At 51.0% G+C, this 24,253-nt stretch overlaps 1 protein-coding gene across 3 annotated transcripts in view; it reads right to left on the reverse strand.

The window, feature by feature from the left end:
* Window positions 1-702: 702 nt before the first annotated feature.
* PCDH19 (protocadherin 19) overlaps window positions 703-24,253 on the reverse strand; it is a 59,899-nt gene continuing 36,348 nt past the window's right edge. For 2 of the 3 annotated variants that reach the window (XM_063170848.1, XM_063170846.1), the window contains exon 5: window positions 703-4,923. In XM_063170848.1, the coding sequence (XP_063026918.1) occupies window positions 4,337-4,923 (587 nt within the window). In that variant the 3' untranslated portion in view covers window positions 703-4,336. The remainder of the gene's footprint in view (window positions 4,924-24,253) is intronic. The other variant, XM_063170847.1, reaches the window with a different exon arrangement.

Here is a 24,253-nt window from a genome sequence, read left to right on the forward strand (position 1 = left end):
CAGAACAGCTGAACAGAGCCACTGCTGAGGGAGGGGTGTCTGAGACCCTACTCCAGCTCAGATCAACTGAACAGAGCCGGTTTGGGAGGGAGGGGTGTCTGGAGTGAGGAAGGGGTGTCTGGAGCCTTTCCCCCAGCTCAGATCAGCTGAACAGAGCCGGTTTGGGAGGGAGGGGTGTCTGGAGTGAGGAAGGGGTGTCTGGAGCCTTTCCCCCAGCTCAGATCAGCTGAACAGAGCCGGTTTGGGAGGGAGGGGTGTCTGGAGTGAGGAAGGGGTGTCTGGAGCCTTTCCCCCAGCTCAGATCAGCTGAACAGAGCCGGTTTGGGAGGGAGGGGTGTCTGAGACCCCAACCCAGGGGTGTCTGAGACCCCAACCCAGGGGTGTCTGGGACCCTAGCCCAGCTCAGATCAGCTGAACAGAGCCGGTTTGGGAGGGAGGGGTGTCTGAGACCCCACCCCAGCTCAGACCAGCTGAACATCAGCCGACACCAGCGCAGGCTCCGTCTCAGCCCCAGCAGAGCAGCAGCAGGGGCAGTGGGGTTTCTCCCCGGCGGTTCCACAGCTCACAGGTTGGATCAGAGATTACCCAGAGCTGCAAAAGCAGCTGTAGCAACAAGACCATCAGTTTTCCCCAATGACAGACAAATGTGTTTCCATTCAAAATTAGATTGGTTTTTTTTTCTCTCCCTCCCCCCCACCCCCACCCCCTCCAAGAATAATTTCAACATATTCATCAGACAGTGTGTTCTTCACAAAAGCAACTAGTTTCCTGTTTGGAAAAATAAAAATTAAAAAATAAAGGAATTCACTTTTGCACAAAGTGTGATCCACAGGCCACCTCCAGCTCACAACAAACAGGGAACGGCAACAACCTCAGCAGACAGTGCTTGGAGGGGGGATGTTTCCAGCCATCAGTTTGCCCCCAGCCCTCCACCATCCCTCCCAGCCCAGCCCTGCAGCCCCGAGGAAAGGCCAGGGGCTCCCAAGGGAGCAGGGAAGAGCTCGGCCCCTGGCCCCAGCCCCAGGGCTGCTCCAGATGGGTCCTCGTCATGCTCGGGGGAGAAGCGTCGGTGCTTGCTGCTCTCCTGGACCAACAGGGAGCAGAGCAAGTGTGCCTGAAGGGAACCAACAGATCCCAGCGACTTTTCCTAAACCAAATCTGAGGACAGGTCTGAGTTATTAAAAAGCACAATAATTACATCTGGAACCCTTCCAAAAAGCCTTCCTGCCCGCCCCGCAGCTCGCAACGTTTTTTGCATGGCCGGTTTCGATGCAAGTAGGAAAAAAAAACAAGGGACTGCAATTTGCCCAGGAGCCTGGACTCATCTCGAGTGACACAGAGGGACAGTGACAGGAGCACCAAAATATTCTGGGGAGGGCCAAGGCAGCGAGGCCAGGGCAGCTCTCTGGGTCTCCCCTTGGCCCCGCACAGCAAGGCCACACCAGGGAAGGGCCCCTCGCTCACATCCCCCACTGCAGCCCGGGTCAGCCCACAAAACTGGTGCTTAAATGCTTTTCTTGGAGGCATAAGGGTTTACTGACCTCTTTAATGCCCCCTTTTAATACAGAATTATTTCACATTCTTTCTCGGCTGTGCTTTTATTCAGAGTGGCAAGGAACGTTTCCTCTGGGTAAATTAGAGAAATGTTTCTATTTTTTTTCTTCTTTTTTTTTTTTTTTTCCTCTCTTCCTTTTCAGTTAGCATCTATTTTTCACCCGAAACACAAGGCTGGTGGTGGCAGCTCCGCAGGCAGGGGGCAGGCAGGAATTAAGGCTGGTGCTTTTCCAGGCACCTGGGGATGGTGATGGGCACCTGGGGGACCCCACTGCCCACCCCGGGCCATGGGGAAGCTGGGTCCCCTCCTGGCAGAGGTGTGGGTGATGGTGGAGCCACACGGAGCCGTTGCCCTGTGAAGCCAAGAGCACCTGACAGATGGGGCAAGGCAGGTTCTGTCTCTCAGCAAACACACGGGAGAAATTCTCCCCCTCCAAATAAAAACCTTCCAGAGCTGACAAAACCAGGTAACATCAGAATAAACTCAGCTGAACAGTTGCAGAACATCCAGTTACTCCAACAGCCCCGAGCCAGCCCCTCTCCTCTTTGCTCGTGTTATAATAAAACACACATCTGGGGAAAAAAAATCAGAAATAAATGACAGCAGTAACAGTACACAGGCAGGAAACACAGCGGGAACAGAAACAACATATCCCTGAAAAATGGGCTCAGAATCCAGAAGAGGGGAGAAAACCCCCAGTTTGCTTTCTGGAGGGGTGCAGGACATCATGTTAGCACGTGGGATGGGAGCTGAATGAGGTAGTCATCACACCAGTGAGGGAAGCATCACAAATTTCATTAGACAACTGTTTTTTGTTGATTCTTTCCCAATTCCTGGCCCTAGCAAGTGGCAGGGGGAACAGGCTGACTCTGGACCTGTCTCAGACCAGCTGTGGCTTCAGGCAAGATCAATCTGCCCTGAAGAAATAAATGGCTGGAGTTTAATTTTATTTTGAGGATGATAACAACTGGAACTTGTTTTCTGGTTGTTTTTCATTTAAATAAATCAAGTAACAAATACTTTATCATGATATGTAGACCTAGAAAGACTCTTTCTCTAGAAACCACTAATTTCAACTTGCTGGTACAGCAAACATTGGCAAGAGCTATATATTTTTCCTTCCAGAATCGATTTTAAATTCTAGGAAACATTATTGAGGGTAGGAAACATCTGTTCAGTGAAGGGTTAATAATAATAGCAAGAATAATAATAATAATAATAATAGACTAACTGAAATCCTCCTACCTTACTCATACCTCACTGAGGAATCATCACTGCAAGAGAGCAGAGAGCTGTGGAATCCCTTCCCTCTCTCCCTTCTACAAAATGGCTATTAAAGTAGCTCAATTTTCAAATCAATTTTACATGAGTAGATTTGTACCCACACAAAAAAGTCCTTAATTATGAGAAAAAATAAAGAATTGCTTTAATTTTTTCTCCATTAAGAAGGCACATTAATTGAATTAGTAGCGTTGTTACGTATCACCTGTCTGCCCCTAAATTAACATCACTATTGCTCATTCCATACTTATTTATGATGCAGGGATAGAAAGAAATCAGAAGGGTCTAAATTCCATGCCATGATGTCATACCTACACACACCCTCGTGGTGCAATCATGGCTGGGAAACGCTGACTGGGAAGTGTGTGTGTCTAATTGAGAATGTAATTTAGATCTCTTAAAATAATTCCATCTCTTTGACTTGGAAATGACTGGAGGCGAGGGATATCTAAATCTGGGAACTGGAAAAAAACCAAAATAGCCAACTTCTGGAAAAAAACCTTTCCATGCATTGCCTTGAAATTATGCAAAAGGAACGGGTAAGGGGAAAAGTTCAGCACAGTGCATCCGACAATTGCAATCCAGGCAGGATTTTCCCAAAAACGGCTTCCCACAATGCCCTGACATTTTCCTGCAGGGGCCGGGGGAGGCTGCAGGCAATGGTGGGGGCTGGAAGAAGCGCTTGCTCCACCGGGGCTGCAAACTGCAGCTTCCCCAAGGTTTAACTAAGATGATTGTGATTTATTTTTTTTTTTTATTCCTTGTTTTTTAAGCCTGAAAGCCTTTTGCCATCACTAGACATACAGTAATTTGCAATATCAAATACAATAATAGTACAGATAAGTATGTGACAGCAAAAGGATTCGTAAATGCAGGGGTGTCCATAGCAAAACACCAACACCTTAAAAGACAAACAACCTCGTGCTGGGTGAATTTGAACTGAAACTCACCCGACTGTCACTTTGAACAGTCCCACACAAGAAACAGCCGCTACTCCATCCAGACTACAAAACCGCCGGGGTGGTTACTAAAGATGTCCGAATAGGGAATTGGCCACTCAATTCTCTCCGGGAATGGAAATTTATCTTCGTTTTGAGATACAAAAATATATAAACTCCGAGGAGGGGGCACCGAGCGCTCCTGAGGACTGGGGGGGTCTGGCCTGTGCCCCCGCCACCCGCCGCCTCCCGGCCAAAGCCGAACACGGCTCCTCGCTCGGGCTGCACACCCCTGCCGCCCTCGAGACACGTGGGATTGTCACATCAACGATAGCTCCATTTATAAACAATACATTTAGGGAAAGCTTTTAAATACAGCAATCTGTGAACCATTGGTAAGCGATAAAAACAATCTGCGCTGGGAGTCGTGCGGTCCCTCATCCTCATCCTCATCCTCCTGTGGCCGAGCGCTGCTCAGAGGACGATGTCCCTTAGCCTCATCCCCATCCTCGTGCCGCTCAGAGGACGATGTCCCTTAGCCTCATCCCCATCCTCGTGCCGCTCAGAGGACGATGTCCTTTAGTCTCCGGGCGCCGGGCGAGTCCTTTTCCCGGCTGGCCTGCAGGAGCGGGTTGCCCTCCTGCCCGCTGCTCTCGCTGTCCGCGCCCCGGGGCTCGGCCTCGCTGGGCCGGGAAGGGCCACTGTTCCCAAAGGGCTCCCGGCCGCCGGCGCAGTGCCCGGCCCCGTAGGGCGCCGCCGGCTTGCCGGACAAGGGGCTCTTCAGGTGCAGGGGCGAGGTGACGGGGCTGACGGCCTCGCAGCCGTTGCCGGCCTCGCGCACGGCGCCGCTCACCTTGGGGCTGCAGCAGGCGGCCGAGTCCACCGTTCTTTTGCCTTTGGGGTTGGCGAGGCGCTCCTCGGCCGGGGGCTCGCCGCCCTCCTTGCCGAAGGTGGCGAAGGTCCTTTTGGCGCCGCAGTCCGCGTAAGGCTCCGCGTCCACGGCCGTGGCCTCGATGGACAGCGCGATGACGTTCCTGCCGTGCTCGGGGGACTTGGCGCGGCTGGGCACGGCGCCGCGCGGCATCCAGCACCTGTCCGAGTGGCCCAGGATGCGGCACTCCTCCCGGCAGTGGAAGCCCTCGCTCTGCTCTGCAGGAGAAAGCACAAGGCACGGTGAATGGGGTGCCCACGGCCTCCAGCCTGCCCGGGGCTGGGGGCACCACACCGAGCTGGGCACTGCAGAGAGGATCCTACCCCAAACTGCACTGACTGAACCTCAAACAGCCATCGCTTTCAAGGCTCTACAGACTGGAGTTTGATTTCCAATAGGTTGTGTGTCACCTGTCAGCACCAGCACAGAAGCCTGGAGAAGGAGTGACGGCAGCAAATCCATCACAACAGGGCTGTCGGTGTGTCAAGCCCTCAGAGCCAGTGGTTCCCGGGTTTAGTGGCCAGTGTTAAAAGCCACCATGTTTTAAGCTTGGTTTGACGTGACATTTAAGCTTGGCTTTTTGCAAGGAGGGGAAGGGAACAGAGGGAGGAAAGAAAAGGAGGAGGAGGGAAGGTTCTTTGTGGTTCTGCTGTATATGTGAGTTTTAACTTGTTGCTTAATCCCCACTGACCTCTCACACAACAGAGGCTTTATAAATCTCCAAGATTGTCCACTCCACTGAAGATTAAATGTGTCATTTCCAGTGCTGAGGCTTTATTCATACAGGAGCAATAAAGATTCCTTCTCTCGACTTGGGGCTGTCGTCCCAACACCACTTTACAGTGCTGAAATATGGACTGGTGGTTTAACCCTTCCCAAGGACCCTCCAAGACCAGGTCCAAGGGCTGCCAGGCGAGAGCAAACCCTGGTGCCCGGGGCCTGTGTGCATTCCTGCACTGTCAGTCAGCCCCAGAGGGCTGCACAGCTTCACCTCCACATCACAGATGGACAAAGCGAGGCTCGGGAAGCAGCCAGGCTCAGCCAAGTGCAAAGCTGGAAATGAAATTCAGCAGTTTCACCATGCCCAGCCTTTGCTGAGCATCCGACCGTGGCTCCTGCCTCACACCGCAGGATCCTGGCTGCTTTTCAGTCTCGGCTTCTCCTTCATTTGATAAGAGCTTGTAATTGCAGCTGCCCTCCTAAAGCACAGCCTTTCCCCACGCAAAGACGTGGCTGCTTCCTCCCATAACCCACACAGCAGCACTAAAGCTCCAATGCCATCACCCCCAGGAGCCCACGCTCGGTCGGGGCTGGGCTGATGGATGGAAGGTGCAGGCTCAGCCCAGATTTCCTTCCCTCCGTCTGCAAACCATTCCTTGTGCTGCTCTGTACATCTGTGTGCATAACCTCCGCTCCTCAGACACATTGGTATTTCCACCACATGCGAGCACTAGGGCGGCTGATAAAAATTCTCAGCACATAACACAATGCACCAAAATATGAGCAGCTTAACACTTACAGAGAATAAACGAGTAAAAGGCAGACCTCAAAAAAAAAAAGAAGGAAGAAAAAAATAAAAAAAAAAACACCAAGAAAAGGTTTTTTAAAGAAAGTGAAGAAGCCAATTAATTGAAAAATATATGGGTAAAACATCAGCTTTTTCTCTACATCAGAGCAGCAAGCCAGTGATGTGGAGCAGGGGGCTGGGTGGAGGGGAGGAGGTCTGGGTTTTGGCAGCTGCCTTTACAGCAGCTTGAGAGAAGGATGCCCTGAGCCCTACACACTGAACAACCAGCACTGAGCTCTAAAAGCCCATGATCTTATACTTTGATTCTGCTAATTTCAAGTACTTGAGCAAAATAGAAAAAAAAAAAGAAAAATTGCCCAGAAAATATTGCTGTCTCCCTATTTATCCACAGCTTAACTTCAAAAGGGTGCTACAGGCATACAAAGTTGTGTAGTCTGGCTGTGATAGCAGAGGACTCGGTGATGGCTGGAGGGGCTACAGAAATATCTCGGATTCTCATCCCGATGAGACACTGATTTATTGTGCTGTGTGACCTTGGGCGTGTTGCTGGAGCACACATCACTTCAGTGTCTCCACAAACATGAAAAGCTGGATCTGCGAGCGTGCTGGGCTGGCTGGTCAGGCTCAGGGGAGCTGCTTCTCCTCACCTTCCCTGCCCAGCAGCACAGCTCAGCCCCCAGTCCATGGCACTGCCATAGCCAAGGCAAACCTCACTCCAGAGGGAGCACAGGCAGGTTGCTCTTGCCTTGACCCATTTATTCCAGCTGCCACATTTTACAGCTAGAAACAATTGGAGGGCTTCCTTGATTACTGCAAGCGGATATTCCTCAAAGCCTACAAAGGCACCTGTACTTTAACAACAGCTCACTAAAGGGCCTGGTGCCCCTCTGCCACAGAGATTATCAGTTTTGGACATTGCAATGCTTGTCTAGAACCTGCAGCAGCTGAAATGCAGGGAGGAAAGGAGCTGAGAAGCATTACATTACATTATACTGTTTCAATCTTTTGTATGAGGAAGGGAATGTTAACAAGTCTCAAAGAGGCCAGGCTGACAGGCAGAGGGTCACAGGTCACCACCATCCACAGACCTGAGACAACAGGTAGTTCCACAGCACATTCTGTCACTCTGTTCTGTGCTCAGCACACATGCCAGCTTTGAGAGCTGCCCTGCAGCCAGAACCATCCTGCTCTTGGGGACAACATGTGTGCAGGCTGCCCAGAGCAGCCGTGACCTGCAGCAGACACAGGGACCAGCACAGAGCCCCCAGCAGCAGCCTCTTCACATGGCACAACGGGCATCTCCAGCTAGCCACCCATCCATCACTGTCTCAGCCCCCAGCTGGTATCAAATACTATTCAAACGCCTTGAGCAAGGCCTGTGGATACCCAGAAACACCATTCCTCTGCTGTCCCCGATCCAAAGGCATGCACAGCAGGGTCTGAGCCCCTCCAGCAGCTGACCCAGGGCTGATCCCTGCATGCTGCTCCTGCCCCAAGCAGAGGCAGGCAGGGACTGCTGGGCACGCTCCTGGTGCTGCCCTTTGCAGCTCAGTCTGACTCACCCAGCTTTGATGGCACCCAGGACAGCCATTCACGTCCACATTCACATCACCGTACTGCTCTGTCTTGTTCTTTACCACTTTAACAATCAGAAATAGAACAACAGGAAATTCTTTTACAGCCCCAGACCTGCCCTAGTCAATATAACTGTTACTGTCTGCAGTGACAAAATGTTCTTGGTGCACAGAGCAAAGCCCAGGTAAAAACCACCAGAAGCACAACACGGTGAGTGCCTGGCAGCCAGAGCAGGCAGCTCCCACCCCTGTGCTCATGGCAGGGCTGAGCAGGCTGAAACTGCTGCTGACCAGAGCTGGAGATGGGCAAAGGGAGGGGAGCAACAGAGGGGCAAAGAGGGGTGAGATGAGCTGGAGATGGGCAAAGGGAGGGGAGCAACAGAGGGGCAAAGAGGGGTGAGACCCCCAAGCTCTGGCACTGCTCTGTGTGAGCGTGAGCACCTCATCCTGACACACAGCCCCCAAGGGCACCAGTGCACCAGGCTGGCAAGGACCTGCCAGCTGGCAGGGGCTGGGGAGCACCATGGACAGGGACTGAGAACACCATGGTCCAGGGATGGAGACCACCATGGCCCAGAGCATGACCTGGGCAGCACTCTCCAAGGAGCTGAGGACACTGTGCACACTAAGGGGGTAGTTCAGTTGCCAGTCAGGCTGTGGGGACACCCATGGGGGCACCCATGTGGCACCCAGCTGGCCCAGAGACACGCTGAGCAGCTCGCCTGAGGGCAAGTGCCCTACACGGGAGCTGCTGTACCAGAGATGTGCAGGTCCCACTGCAGCAATATCCGTGTTTCAGCCAGACTGCCCTCACCCAGCACAAACCCACAACCTTGTTTCAGGGCACCTGAAACAAGGCACTTGTTTCAGAGCAGTTATCCTGAAGTCAGACTTGGCAGGAAAAATGTCATTACTAAACATAAGCTCTTGCATAGCAAATATGAACTCACATAAAATCCACAGCCACCTCTGGAATAAACACGTTCCTCAACAAGTCCAGCAAAATCCACGTTAAGCTCCAGATTTCAAATCAGAGCTCTACTTGCAACTCAGAAGACCAGCACGAAGGCAACTGCTGCAGGTAGACCTGGTGGGAGAGATAAAAATCCCCACCCAGCCAAGACCCTTGGCACTTCCCAATCCCATGTGCAAGCTCCTGGTGGGAAGAGCAGGGACAGGGGACGGATGCCCAAGAGGCAGGGCCCAGCAGGAGCTGGCAGAGGACACGTGGTGGGCACTGCAGCAAGAGCCCCCAGCTCCACGCAGCACGGGCTGTTCCCTCATCACAGGGGGACTGAGGAATGTCCATGGTGAGCAAATCCCCCATTCCCTGTCCCACACCTGCAGCACAGCAACGCCAAGCGGGTGCGCGGGGTGCCCGCTCAGCTCCCGGCAATTGAATTATCTCCAGTGGAATTGCAACGCTGGCCAAAGAGACAAAGTTAAATCGTAGCAAGGTGCAAGTGCCTGGGAATGTAATATTCCTGATAAATGGCCAGATGACATGTGCTGTTATACAATCTAAGGTGCAATTTGGGCGATGACAATAGTCCCTGGAGTTTCCATTTCCAAACAGGCGCTCGGTTCAATCCAATCCGTGTCAGAGCAGCTTTGCTGGGGTGATAACTAGAGCTCGTTTGTGCTGTTACAGGGGAACAGGGAGAGGAGCAGGAGCTGCTTGAGAACCAGAAAGAAGGGGAGAGAAGGAGGGACTGAGGGATCCCAGCCTGCTGGGACATGCACAGGGCAGGGGAGTGTTGTGCTGAGCGGCCCCAGCCCAAAGCCCCCAGCCCTGCAACAGTGCCAGCCACGGTGCCTGTACCTGGGCAGTGACAGCACCTGGGCAGTGACAGCACCTGGGCAGTGCCCATACCTGGGCAGTACCTGTATTGGGCAGTGACAGTACCTGGGCAGTGACAGCACCTGGGCAATACCTGTATTGGGCAGTACCTAAACCTGGGCAGTGACAGCACCTGGGCAGTACCCATACCTGGGCAGTACCCATACCTGGACAGTGACAGTACCTGGGCAGTGACAGTACCTGGGCAGTGACAGTACCTGGGCAGTACCCATACCTGGACAGTGACAGCACCTGGGCAGTGACAGCACCTGGGCAGTACCAGTACCTGGGCAATACCTGTATTGGGCAGGACCTATACCTGGGCAGTGAGAGTACCTGGGCAGTGCCTGTACCTGGGTGATGTCCAGACCTGGGCAGTGCCAGTACCTGGGCAGTACCCATACCTGGGTGGGGCCTGTACCTTAGCAGTGCCAGTACCTGGGTACTACCCATACCTGGGCGGTACCCGTACCTGGGCGGCGCCCATACCTGGGCACTACCCATACCTGGGCGGTGCCCGTACCTGGGCAGTGCCCATACCTGGGCACTACCCATACCTTGGCAGTGCCCATACCTGGGCAGCACCCACGCCTGGGCGGTACCCGTACCTGGGCAGTGCCCATACCTGGGCACTACCCATACCTGGGCGGTACCCGTACCTGGGCGGTGCCCATACCTGGGCAGCACCCATACCTGGGCGGTACCCGTACCTGGGCGGTGCCCATACCTGGGCAGCACCCATGCCTGGGCGGTACCCGTACCTGGGCGGTGCCCATACCTGGGCGGTACCCGTACCTGGGCAGTGCCACAGGTCCCCTCGTGCAGGAGCCCAGCTCTAGCTCCACATCTCGGTGTTCCTTCAGCAACCGTGTGATTATACTGTAATCACGATGACACTGCTCCTGGGTACAGCAAACAGCACGATCATTAAAAAATTCATTTCAAAATCTTCCTGGAAGCTAATAAATTTTACAGCAGTTTCAATCCTTTCTCATTGCAACAAAGAAAAGCTTAGTTCCAGACAAATTAGAAGTAAATTGATTGCCTTAGGGGAATCTATTCAAATATCACTTTTCCATGTTAGAAATCTCTTCCTGAAACAAGAAGAGGAGAACCAGGGAGAGCCAGCACGGGAGCAATGTGGAAAAGCAAATCATTAAATCTCAGTTCATGAAACTGAGGGGCAGGGGGGGGAATCAAACTTAAAATAAAATGCAAATGTCTCACTGGGGTGCGGGCCCAACATTTGTGACAGAATTTATGAATAATAAATATGAATAAATAGTAAACACGAAGGGATCAAACACTGTTGTGGCTGTTTACTCATGGTTAGCCATCTTTCATGGACAAAGCGCAGCTGCATTATTTAACACTCCTTTTCCAGCTACTTCGGGGTTTCTTTTCAACTCCAGCACCTCCATCTCCTCAGGACCCAGCACCCTCAGCACACCAGAGGAGCCCACACCCTGCACCCCAACAGGAGTGGCTGTTTCAGGCTCAGGGGCAGCGATCCTCTGCGTTACACTCCAGATAAAATAATAAGCTCCAGCAAAATACAAACAGTCCCCAGCCGTGGTTCATCACTCCCTTGTAAATTAAGACTCTGCACCTCTCCCTTATCTCCTCTAATAGCATAACATCAGGAAACGAGAGGTGGGGAATAGTGTATTATATTTTTGACCTGTGGGCTTCACAGAGCCTTCCTTGCCTTTCCTAATAAGAAATCTCCAGTCAATGCAGCAATGTAATCCTGGCGTGGCTTCCCCTGCACAATGCTCAGAGGATACTAATAACCAGGGACAGTGACAAATGCTCTTTACTGCAACAAGAAGCCTTTCCTTTCCTCTCTTTCACCATTATTCGGGATTTATGCAAGCTAAAAATGCTGTATTTTTAATCCTGGATTGCCTGTCCCAACACAGAAGGTCAACAGCGCTTGGACAAAGCACAGGAATTATTTTAATGAAACAAGGGCTGTCATTTAGATTTATTTATTGAGCAATTGCTGCTAAGGACCTGTGGCTGCACGCAGCTCATGGGCAGTGCTGCTGGGATGGTCAGCAGAGGTGTGCAAGGGGGCTCTGCAGACACAGACAGCTCCCAGGAAACGCTGAGGATTCCCTCTGGTTTACACAGCCAAGAGCTGCCCATTCCCCTCTTGCCCTGCTCTGCACCACCATGAATAGCTGAGGTGTCCCTGCTTTGTGAATGAGGACTGAGGGGGGACAGGCACACCTGGGTGCCTGGAGCTGCACCCAGAGGGCAAGGACAGCCCCGATGCCCAGGATGTCCTGGGGATGCTGACGCCTCTGGGTGAGGAGCAGGCTGTGGCAAGGAGGGTGATCACCAGAAGGAGCTGTGCTCTGGGTGTGCCATGCGCCAGAGTCAGACCCAGAAGGAATTATGGGCTGGAATGCAATTTAATGCTGGCTGCTCCCCTTTACCCAGGACCGCAGGCCAATCCCCACCTCATTCACAAGGAAAAATTAATTCCCTTTCAGAAGGCCGGAACACGCCATTTAAACTCCAATTAATCCTTTTCTTAAGTGGTCTGTGGAGCTCTGCTGGCCCCTGAGCAGCGGGATGTGGATTCCACCTCTGAAACTCCAGCGCTCGTGCCTCCATCCAGGGCTCATTAGCATCCTAACAGGTCTGGGATGTGGATCCAGCCTGGGAGCGAGGGGAGAGCACTCTGGGCTCTGATGGACCTCCTCCATCTCGAGCCATTAGTGCTCCACCACTCTCGGGCACGGCTCCTGTTAATGCTGAGGCAGCTCCTGCACGGGCACAGACACAGCCACAACCCCTGACTTCATTACTGCAATTCAATTTCATTAGCACTGGATACAGAGGGATTGTCCTAAATACACTCTTCCTTAGACTTTTTTCATGTTAATGCAACCATTTGAGTATATTATACCCTGCAGAGATGGAAACATTTCTAGTCTGTTTAAACACATTTCCCACAATTGGGAGCAAAACTTTGTCTCAGTTTATGCCTCTGACACCAGCTGCCTCCCATTTAATGGGACTTTAGTCGCTGAAACAAATTAATCCAAAGGTTACTGTTCTCTGCTATTGTCATAGACGAAGCAAATTCACATTTTCTGTGGGGGTAAGGCAGGACCAGCCAGGCAGCCACATTCCAACAGCAGCAATAAATCAAATTATTACTCAGTCCTATTCAAAATCAGGCACCGGTCAGAAAACGGCAACTCAACCACCCTGATAAAAATCCAACAAAACAGAAACTACAGTTGGGGGAGATAAGAAGCAATTCCTGGATGCCTGTACTGGGCCAGCTCCTGGCCCAGAGCCTGTCAGGGCACATCCCTGCCCTCTCCTCGGGGGCTCATGGTTAATGTCTTACTGCAGCCAGCACCTCCATGGTTAATGTCATACTTCAACCAGTACTCCATGGTTAATGTCTTACTGCAGCCAGCACCTCCCTTGGCCAGGACAAAACAGATCAGTCCTGATGCTCCTCCTGCAGGGATGTGAAGGCCAGGGTGCCCTGGGGAGGATGCTGCCCCCTCCTTCCCTGCCAGGCTTCTGGTGGCTCCACACAACAAGTGAGAAATAAAGGAGTGAGGTTATAAACGCTGATACATAATTTACTCCTATTATCAAGATTAAACACATCTTTGCATGCTTAGCATAAAACAACTGCCTTTCCCCAGATTTCTCAAGGACATGCATAAACTTCATTATTATCTAAATAATCAAAAGAGTATTTCAATAGAATATTTAACTGTCTGCCTACTGGAAACTCACAGCCTTAATCTAACACTGATCCTCTGTTGTCCTTCATGTAAATATTGTTGGGATGTCAGCCAAAGCCTAGGGAAGTGAGCTTCATCTTGGTGGATGGGAATCTCTGGTGTCAGATACAGTCAGCCTGACTAATGAGAGCCACAGCTTGCCAAAACCTACAGCCTCGCTGTCTGTTCCAGCCATTGAGCGCGCTCAGAAACCCAGTGGCACCAGCCCAGCAGTCTACAGATCCCAATCAGCTATCAATAGCTTAAGTGTAAGTGATTGTGGATGAAGCACGAGCCAAATGTGTTTCCTTTTGCAGTTTTAGGACCTTCAGTATTGTTATTGCACCAGTAATGCTTGCACGGAATTAATCATAGACGTACCCACAAGGCAAAACATTATGAGAAGCTCTTTGTACTTTCCTAAAGTGTGCAGCTCTGAGGAGTGGAGGGAGCTGGAAGGCTTCCCAGCACAATGGGGCGTTCCCCACCATCAAGGGAGAGCTGGGGAATTTTACACTTTTCTTAAAACACCGAAATGTTGGTTGCTGGCCATCTCTCATCATGACATTGACCTCTCACGCCTCCACCCTGGAGCTCAGCATTTTCCCCTCCCTGGTGCTCTACTTTAAGTCTCTTTCAGATGAACACAGGGTTTTTCCATGCTGGTGGATCTTTACTCTGAAACACAGGCATGGACCACGAGGAGATGTTTGCCTAGGGGGGTGAGAGCATCAGAAAATCCCACAGAGACAGGGACAGATCTGCAAACCTGCTCTACATTGTCCACCCTGACTCACAGGGACCCTCCTGCTCTCTCTGCACGGCCATGGAGCTGCAGAAAGGGTTCAAAGCAGGCTCCAGCTCCACACCAACCAGGGATAACAGCAATGCCAGGGAAATGCCACCTCTGGGTTACACTGCCCCAGGGCCAACAGAAGACATGACAGAATTGCCAGAGTCAGAGAATCTGACCCATTTAATTAGATGCAACTTTGTTCTGGCAATTAAGTTTACCTTCATTAATCCAAAGGGCAGATAAACATGCATGTAAAACTATTCTAAGGTCAATAGCTAAATCTAAAACCTCATTATAAGCTTGGGGAAATGTCTTTACCTGTGAGTCATGGACAAGCTCAATTCCAGCAATCCAGCCGGGGTCTCATCCTGCCCCACCCCACCCCGTTCTGTTGGCCCCACAGCCACGGGGGTGAGGTGGAGAACAAGCCCTGCAGTGTGTCTGGGGCTGTCAGAGCCACAGGGAGACTGCTCAGCAACAGGAATGGAAAATAACTGCATGTCCATGCCTTGCACAGGCACTGCAAGGAGAGCACTCAGCCCCACAGCTCCAGCCAAGCTGCTGCCAACCCACGGGCACTGGGCAGTGCTTCTGGGTCCCAGTGGGGGCTGCACACCTCACTGGGATCGTCCCACACACCCCTTGCTGTGGCTCCAGTGCAGAGCTGGGATGCCCTCGCTCCCCAGGACGGGCTGCTCAGCTCTGCCCCAGCTCCTGCCAGTGCAGCCTCTGAGGATTTCTGGTTCCTGAGGCACATTCCTGCAGCGCTGCCCCAGGTCAGGCTGCATTGTGCTGGCTCCTGGCCCCAGCTCACAGGGCTGTCAGCTAAATTGCACCACAGCACCGTCACTCTCAGTGAGGGTGCGACAGACGGACAGAGCCCAGCTGGATTTTCAAAACCTAAGCACTTTGCAACACTGACAGGCAGGGAAAAAACAACCACCAACCCACAACCCTCTTAGTCCGAGCAGATTTTATCTGGAAATACCCAAAGCTAGTCAGTGTGAGACCTCACAATGTCATCCCTGCTGAACCACCTTCCTGACCAAGCCTTTTAAGTGTCTCTGGGAAATACAGAGCGATAGTACCAGCCCCAGTCAGCGTTACCAGTCCCCACCACATCCTTTACACAGCCCTTGTGCACAGGGCAGGGCTGCAGTGACTGATGGAATTGGTGCTACAGACACAGTTAGCACAAGGACGAGAGTCAGGTTCATTGCCCTGAGCTCAGCAGCTGCAGAGAGGACGCTGGGGCTGAGCCACCAGCCCCCTCCTGTCCCACCAGATGCACCAAGGGTGAGGGGGCTCACCCCAAACGTGTCCCCCTGCCTGACTGTGCCCCTGAGCAGCAGCACAGGGAGGGAGCAGCTCAGTCCTGCACAGAGGGATGGGGACAGCTCAGTCCTGCAGTCCCTCCCCACAGGGACCCACCCTGGCTGCCTGCAGCACCTGCTGCAATGCTGCCTCCCTGCCACTGCACGCTCCCTCACTGCTCCAACACTCGCACAGGCAGCCTGCATTAGAATTAAAAAACCATTAAAGCTCGGAAAGGAAAAACTTTGACAGGATGCGTAATATACTAAGGATAATTAATTAAATTGGATGAGGCACTGGGGGACGGGAGAAGAGTGGATGGAGACTGCTCTTGGAAAAGGGATGGTAATGCACTGATGTTCAGTGTGTGCCATTAAAAAGCGGCCTTGGAAGAGGCGAGGATGAGCAACAGGGGCTTCCAGAGATGGCACCAGCCAGCTGGGCACCTCGGATGAGCAGCAAAAGAGGTGGTGGCGTGAAATGTGGCCAATTAGAGCCCTAAAAAAGCTATAATGATGGTGGAAAAGGCACAAGAGAGATGGAAAAGCAGAAATAGCAGCATATTGCTCAACAGCAGTGCTCTAGCAGTGACAGCCTGCTCCAGAGAGCTGCTCTCACCCACCCCACAGGGCACAGACACCCGTTCCAACCAGCTCCCACCTTCCCCAACGAGCTCCAGGCTCCTTGGGGCCGACAGGGCATTCATCCTGGAGAGCATCTGGCTCTCTGTGGGATCATTCTTCAGCTATTTGTAACTCCAGGTGCAGCTCCTGAGCGTGGGCAGCACCCTGCTGCATCCATCCATCCATCCATCCATCCATCCATCCATCCATCCATCCATCCATCCATCCATCCATCCATCCATCCATCCATCCATCCATCCCCTGAGGTGGGTGGGAGCAGCAGCAGAGATGGGGCCAGGGTGGGAGCATCAAAGGCAGCCCCAGCCAGCACAGCAGGCACAACACGATGAGACAGGCACAGCCTGGCTGTTCAGCAGGACAAACTTTTAACAGGCTTAACAACAGCATCCGCACTGATCATTAGGCAATTACAAGTGCTGAAAGTTGACAAAGCACCAGGACCAAATGAATTATCTCCCCAAATCCTGCAGGCAGGAGCACGGAAAAGAGAAAAGTCATTGTCAACAGCCTCTGATGGCTCACTGGGTGCAGAGCGGTAACTAAAAACTAAAGGGCTGTTCATTTACTTGCTGCTCTGAGAGATGAAAGGGAAAGGGCAGGAAATGAGATCTACAGAAATATTCTCATCACTCAGGGGTGGTGGGAAGGAAGGTCCTGGAAACACTGATCCAGCCAGGATTGCTCAGTGCCTGGGGACATCTGATTCAGAGGAAGGGACTGCGTGTGTTTGGGAAGAGAAGGCAGATTTTGGCTGGGGGAATTGGCTTCTGAATCATCCCCGCGTTCCTTGCTCAGCTCTGCACATTCCTGCACAGCCCCCAGCCCTGGCCAGGGACAGCCCTGAGCTCTCCTCCAGGGTGTGCCAGACCCCAAACTGCCACAGGGACCTGCAGGGCTCAGCCCAGGCAGGACCAGGTGAAAAGCAGGGCAGGCTCAGCCTGTCACACTGTGCCCCTCAAGCACAGCCCTGCACTCTGAGTGACTAGGCACGCTTTTCTGAAAAACATGCAAATGTGATTTAAAGACTCTAAGTGATACAGAATATATCACATCCCTTGGGAACCTGTTCCAGGGGGTAATTATTCTAATTCCTAAAATCATGCATCTCATTTGCAGCTGGAATTTTCCAAGGCAAATCTCCATCTCCCGAGGCTCTGTGTTGCTCACTGCAGAGATCTCCTCTTCCCTCAGTCTGGTTCTGAGCACAGGCTTGGATGGCCAATGTCTCCAGCAAGGCTCAGAGCACGTCCCTGAGGATGCCAATCTCCCTCAGGTCCTATTTCAAGCCCAGTGGTCTCAGCTGAGAGAATCCTGGTGGATTCAAAAGGCTTTGAGTGAGCTCCTAAATCTCCAGACACGTGCTTGGGGGGTGAAAGGCAATTTGTTCACCTATCCCAGAAGCTCCTGAGCAGTGTCCAGTAAGCCAGGGGACATGTTTGCACTGACAGGGCATCTCCTGTCCACGTGCTTGCCAGAGCTCGTGGTCCTTGCAAGGCAAGGCTGCTAAAGAAGGGCTTGTGTGGATTTTTACAGTGAATTAATTCAACATATCCACCCAGTAACAATGGAGGAAGACTGACAAAGCAGAGGTCAGGCAATGAGGGAATTGCAGGTAGAATTGTTAATTTTAATTACTTGTCTTCATTAAGATGAGGTTTCTGGATCCTACAGTGATGACTAACGGGTCAAAATTTTTGCATGAGTGAATAGACTTCCGCTAAAGGGTGGAACAGACACAGAACTGGGTTTGGATTTTACAGGGGCTTTTCCAGCACATGACGCAGAGAATTCCCAGAACCCAGCACATACCAGAGGGGAGCAATCAGTAGGTGCAAGATAAACATTTTCATGAGGCACAGAAGTGCCCAGAAAGAGCCCAGCAAGGTGGAAGTAAGTGACAGACAAGGTAAAACACAAGTTATACTCGAGCTGTCTGTGTCTCCTTGGCACTTGAATGAGCTGCAATACAAGAATGAGGGCTACCCGTGCTCCTGACAGCACTGAAAGGAAACAAAAGCTTGGAACAAGCCAAACACATTCAATTTGCCTGAATAATTCAGGCTGCTGAGTCATCATGTGCCTCGTGGCCTGTCATGGGGACGGGCTGCCCTGCACAGGAAGGGTCTGTGAATGAGTGGGACCCACACTCACCTGAGAGTGGCTGCAGAGCCTGTCAGAACAATGCAGGACACAGCAGTCACCTGTGAGTGCTGCTGGGAGCCTGCCAGGACACTCAGCAGGGCATCCTGCTCACACAGCTCCCACGGAACAGCAGGGGCACAAACAACAAACACAGGGCTGCAGGAGAGCTGGAAGGCGCTGCTGGCACGGGCATGGAGTGACAGGGCAGGGGGGAACAGCTTCAGAGGTCAGACAAGACATCAGGAACGAATCCTTTACTGTGGGGTGCTGAGACCCTGGCACAGCTTGCCCAGAGAAGCTGAGGGTGCCCCACTCCTGGAAGTGTCCAAGGCAGGCTGGATGGGGCTCTGAGAAACACGGGATGGTGGGAGGTGTCCCTGCAGATGATCCCTACAGCCCCTTCCCACCCAAACCATTGTGTGATGATGATGATGATGGGCTGGTAGACACAGAGAGTAAAAAACAAATCAAAGTCCAGTATACTGGACTATATATACATAGTAACTATACAGTAGTTACTATATATAGTCATATATAGTTAGTATTTATAACTATATATATAAATAGTAACTATATAGTAGTTAGTGTACATAGTTATATATAGTTAGTATACATAGTTACTACATGTATATATATACACACACACATATATATAGTAAATTTCCGGAACACACAGAGCATGCCTGACCCTCCAATAATGCAGTATTTACACCCTCCAATAATGCAGCTCCTGTCCCAAAAACACCCATCTCTGACAGTTCCTGAATTACTCCTGTGCACAGTTTAACTTCAGGTTTCCAGCCCAGCTCCCGTTCCCACACAGGAGCTGTCCCTGATAACCCCTCCCCAGGCTGTGCCCAGTCCAGGATCACAGGGAGCTGAGCTGAGGCAGTTCCTGTCCCGGGACAGTGGCTCAGAGCCCCTGCAGAGCTGCCAGAACCAGCCCGAGCAGACAGGCAGTGCCCCACTCACACAGCTCCGGCTCTGCTCGGCTCCTCGCTGAAGCTGACACTTGCCAAGCAGGCAGAGGAAATCAAGTGCCCGACCTAGTTTGGTTTGCAGGAGATGAGGACACCCACCTCCCTTGGCTCCTCGCGAACACTCCCAACCGACGCTCTCACTCTTTCATTTTTCACATGAAACAGAGCAGGAACAGCCACAAGACTGCTCTGCCTCCAGCACGCACCCAGCGCAGCCAAGATTCTCCCCAGAAGTGCCCGAAGCTCCTCACCTTTCACTCATCCCCAGCAGCTGCAGGTGCTCAGCACCCATGGGCGGCGGCACCCGTGTCCCTGGGCACAGGGACCCTGCTGTCCCTGTCCCCACAGCTCCCCTGTGCCAGGGGGCTCTGCAGCCCTTCCCTGGCGTGCCAGGCAGCATCTGTGGTGAAATCTCACCAAATGATCCAAGATAGCTCTCTCCAGCTGGGACTGATTGAATATAGCCTGGGCACCGGATGATGTGGGAAATCAGTCGTAGCTGAGCACAAATTGCATGCACAGAGGTAATTACTGCAGCACAAGGTTGGTAGCACCACTACCCACATGACAGTGTGTCTCAGCAGTTTTCATTTCCTATTGCTTCAATTCAGAGAGGGGGCTTTTCATCTTTTTTTCCCTTTTTTTTTTTTTTTCCCTGTGGTTCAATTTAAACTCTTTTTCCTGCAGGGACTGACGCTCAGCCAGGATTTCTTTGGGATGAAGCTCTGGTTTCACTACAGCCAGTCATTCCATACACCTAGAATATTCCCCAGTTTGTGACACCCAGACCTCGAGGCCGGCCCAGTGCCCTGCCCAGGTGTGGCTGTCACCCAAGGTGAGGTGACACAGTGTCACCAGCTGTCACCTGCTGCCACGTGCCAGCGCCCCAGCCAGCTGTGGATGCTGGTCATGAAACACGACCTGCTGGCAGCCAGTGAAGCCAGCTAGGAAGCAAGTTGTTCTTCACACTTGGAAAAGGGTGAAATACAATAAGGAAAATGGAACAAAAAGGGGTTTCTGCTGGAAAATAAAAACACTGAGGGAGCTAATGCCGAGAGTGGGGAAACCGATCACTACCATTACAGATACTCAGCAAAAACAGGGGCCACCTTACGAGTGCTGTGATTATACACATCGTGACTAACACACATCTATAATAATACTTGTACAAAGAACTTATTTCCCAAACAGACACAGGGGTTAAATGCAGGAGGGAAGGGGAAATGACTGAGCAAAGGCAACACACACCCAGCCAGAGCCTGGCACAGCCCACGCTCCTGCCGCCCACCCACCCACTCCCCACGCACCTGCGTGCACCAGGAGGAAAGGCTGCCAAACCTCTTAATAATTCTGTGACCCATTTAAAACCATCTAGTCTTACATTCATATATGCTGCATGAGAAATAAAATACAGCACTCCCGAGTTTTGAGTGGCAGCACTTCCCTCTAGACAGATAAAAGCTGCGAGTTCTCTGTGCTGTTTGGTGCCAATTATTACAGAGTTTTGACTTATATATTATTACATAGATCATTTAGTAAAACAACCTACATACAAACCCAGTGGTGTGTCTCCCCTCAGCAGACACCTGCAGGAGCTGGAGCAGCTCAGACACTCACCCACATCACATTTTGGAGACGGGTGGGCTCCTTCCCCTGCACCCAGGGGAGTCACAGTTCCTGCCCTGCAGCGTGCAGCCTAATTAGCAGAGGTCCAATCAATTTATAGTTATCACACACATAAATGTAACTGCACCATGTTTTGGAGGGTAACAGGCACCCAACTTGTGGCAGCAGCCCCTCAGGAGAGGCTGGCTCACACCTGAGCCCCCAGGTACCAGGGCAGGGTCCACCTGCTGCCCCACCTGTGCCCAGGGGCTGCCCCCAAGCCCCCAGGCCCTGCCCCTGCCCCTGCAGAGCCCGGGGTCACCACGCTGCTGGGGCTGATTATGCCTTTAATAAAGGGCCCTGTATTTTCCAGAGGCTGCAAAATTGATGCGGGTTGCCATGGCAAGCACACACTTTCCCATTTAGCAGAATAATAGGCAGCTTTGTATAATTCACTGATTTCTGATGATTTCTCACCCCAAGTGCAAGTCGCTCAAGTTATATAAGTCACCTGTTGTTTAGTCAATCTGGCAATTTTAATTAGAATAAATTTTTATGATTCGTCTTTGCAACACTCAGAGCAGCTCTGCCACCAGAATGCCGAGATGTCTGTAAATTATACAGGCCCCAATCACATCTCTTTTTTTGCTGTTTTAATTACAGAAACATTGCAGCATTAATCATGTAAGCCTCTGTAAAACAAGTAACAGCCATCCCCTATCATAATTAAAAAGAAAGGCCAAGCAAACAGGAGCTCTGGAGTTTACCATATTTTCTCTGAAAATTATATTTTAACTTAAGAGTTCCACAAACATTGGTCTTATTTGGCTCTAATTAGCGCTGTGAAGGAAACACCGAAAGGTTAATAAGAGATGTTAGTTTGTAATGCAAGTTTCCCAGTGCCAGCCCCAGCAGTTCAGTCTGTTTCCAGAGTCATTAACAATGCAGATTGATTACAGGAGGAGATTGGGAAGTGCTGGCTTGCTGCGATAGCAGAAGGTTTGGTTTTATTCATATACCTTCCCCACTGCTCAATCTGATGGCCATTACCTTGACCACTTTGTGACAAGGAAAGTGTTAAAGGCTTCCTCAGAAGTTACTGGCAGAGGGGCAAAAGAGGCCAGTGAGACTTTTCTGACTTGTTTGAGAGGCAAAAGGAAGCTGCAAGCTTGCCTAAATTGTTTATTTATCTTCAGATATCTTAAAAAGCAAGTATTGGGCAGTGGTTCTGGAAAAGGAGGCTTTGGCAGAGCCAGGGTTAGAACCACCCCATCTTCATCTGAGACAAAGATCTTCTCTGCAAAGGTTCTCCTTGGGCTGGAGTTCAGGAACAGTTAACAAAACCAAGCAGAAATAGAAGCTGAAATTCTCTAATCTGAAATACCTCTTCCTCATATCTCCCATAAATTGCTCTCCAGTCACCCAGTAAAAATATGGGTAAGCAATGACTGAATTTGACAAAATCTCATTAAAAAGTACAATAAAACAGTAGAAACTCTCCAAATTTCTGGGCTGATCATTCATCCATTGCAAACCTACACAACAGGGCATGGATTCAAGTTTTAATTTTCCTCTCCAAGTTGCCAAAATGTTCACATCTGCTGAGTGTTCTCTGTGCTTAGGGGGAAAAAACTTGAGGATCTAAAGGTTATAACTCCTGTGACCCTGAATGGAGCAACTTCAGTGATGAAGACTCCATAAGAACTATCTTTGAAGGAGCCTCAAAGCTGAAGAAGAGTGCCAGGAACGTGGGATACAGGACAATGCTTCTCATGCAAACAAAGGAGGCTGCACATCTGTTTGTTATTTAGTTCTGCTCTTGCAGAGGGGGACTGGCTTCACTTACAGCCATGGGGATGATTTCAGTGTCACCCCTGCCCCCAGAACCCTCAGCAAGGACTGCTCCCAGCTGTGCTCAGGGAGAGCAGCGCTGAGGAGAGCAGCACAGGGATGTGTCTGTGCCAAGCAGCAATTCCATGGACAATTAACCCTCCTGAAGGGACCCCTGCCCTGCTGCAGCACAGAGTGAAGGCAGCTGAGCCCAAAGTGGGGCCACCTGTCCAGGGATGTGATGTGTGATGGTGTCCACATCACCATCCTGTGATTCTGTGATGCTGCCCACATCACCCTCTGAAGGAGCTGAGCTCCAGTCAATGGTCCCACAAAGGACATTATGCCCTCCACAACCCCAGTTAGGAAATGTGAGCAGGAGCTCGGGGAGGATGGAGAGAGCATGGGCAAAAGCACCAGTGACCTCCACACAGAGCTGAACTCAAATGCTCAACACACAATCATTAAAAGTGTGGGAATCACAAGACAATGAACTCCTCTGCCCAAAGAGCAGCTTGCCCACTGGTCAGGAAAATCCTCCTCAGGGCTCTCAGGGTACGTGAGGAGCTGATTGCTCCCTCCAGGCTGGCCACTGCAGGAGCACCACTGAGCTCACTGAGGCTGCTTTGGCAGAGCTGTGCAATAATACAGAAATCACAGGAGCTGGGATAATTGACACTGCCCTGAAAGAAAGCTCACAGCATTCATCCATCTTAAGGGATGTGCTGTCACTCACACGTTAATGTCATACTTTATGTCTTGCGCTGCATGTATGAATACAAGAAATTAGGTGCTTTTATTAATTTGTAGAAGCTTCCAGAGGAATGCAGCCCCCAAAGCCCTAGAATATGTCACTGAGGTCTTTATGTGCTCTACAGAAAGGCTTTTCTGCAGAGTGAAAGGGAGTTGTAGGCAGAACGACTGCTGGAAATCAGCTTACAAAAAATCAACAGTTTCTAATACCTGTGTTTGCCTCCAGTTAATACCATTAGTCATGTTCTCAATTCACAACTGAAATACACCCAGACACTATGGAGATGAGCATGAGAACCAATTGGAATATTCCAGATAAAACCTGATCCCCTAAATACTTCTGAATACTTCTGAATAATTTGGGATGCAACCAGCAGGAAAAGTTTCAGTGAATGTCACAGGCCCATTTCTCCTTTACACCCAAATCTTATTTCTATACTGTGTGATAGTATAAAGAAGACTTAACATAACTACTTAAATATAACCCATTTCTATTCAAAGAACCCTACATCTTGCTGGGGTTTATGGGACTCAGACACAATTAAATTTCCCCTGTGAGCAAAGTTACACAGATGTGGAAATGAATGCGGGATCAGGTCTTTCCAGATGACATTTCAGGTGAACCTTTACTGCTGATCTGGCACCAGAAAAGTGGAAGCGATGCTTTTAGAAGCAATTCTCTGTAGAGATCCATTACTGACATTGCTTAAAACCCTCTCATTTTGATTTAAAGCTTTTTCACTATTTTATGTCGGTGGTGACTATTTCTAACACTGCCATT

This window comes from Melospiza melodia, chromosome 16 (assembly GCF_035770615.1).
Source record: "Melospiza melodia melodia isolate bMelMel2 chromosome 16, bMelMel2.pri, whole genome shotgun sequence".
NCBI lineage: Eukaryota > Metazoa > Chordata > Aves > Passeriformes > Passerellidae > Melospiza > Melospiza melodia.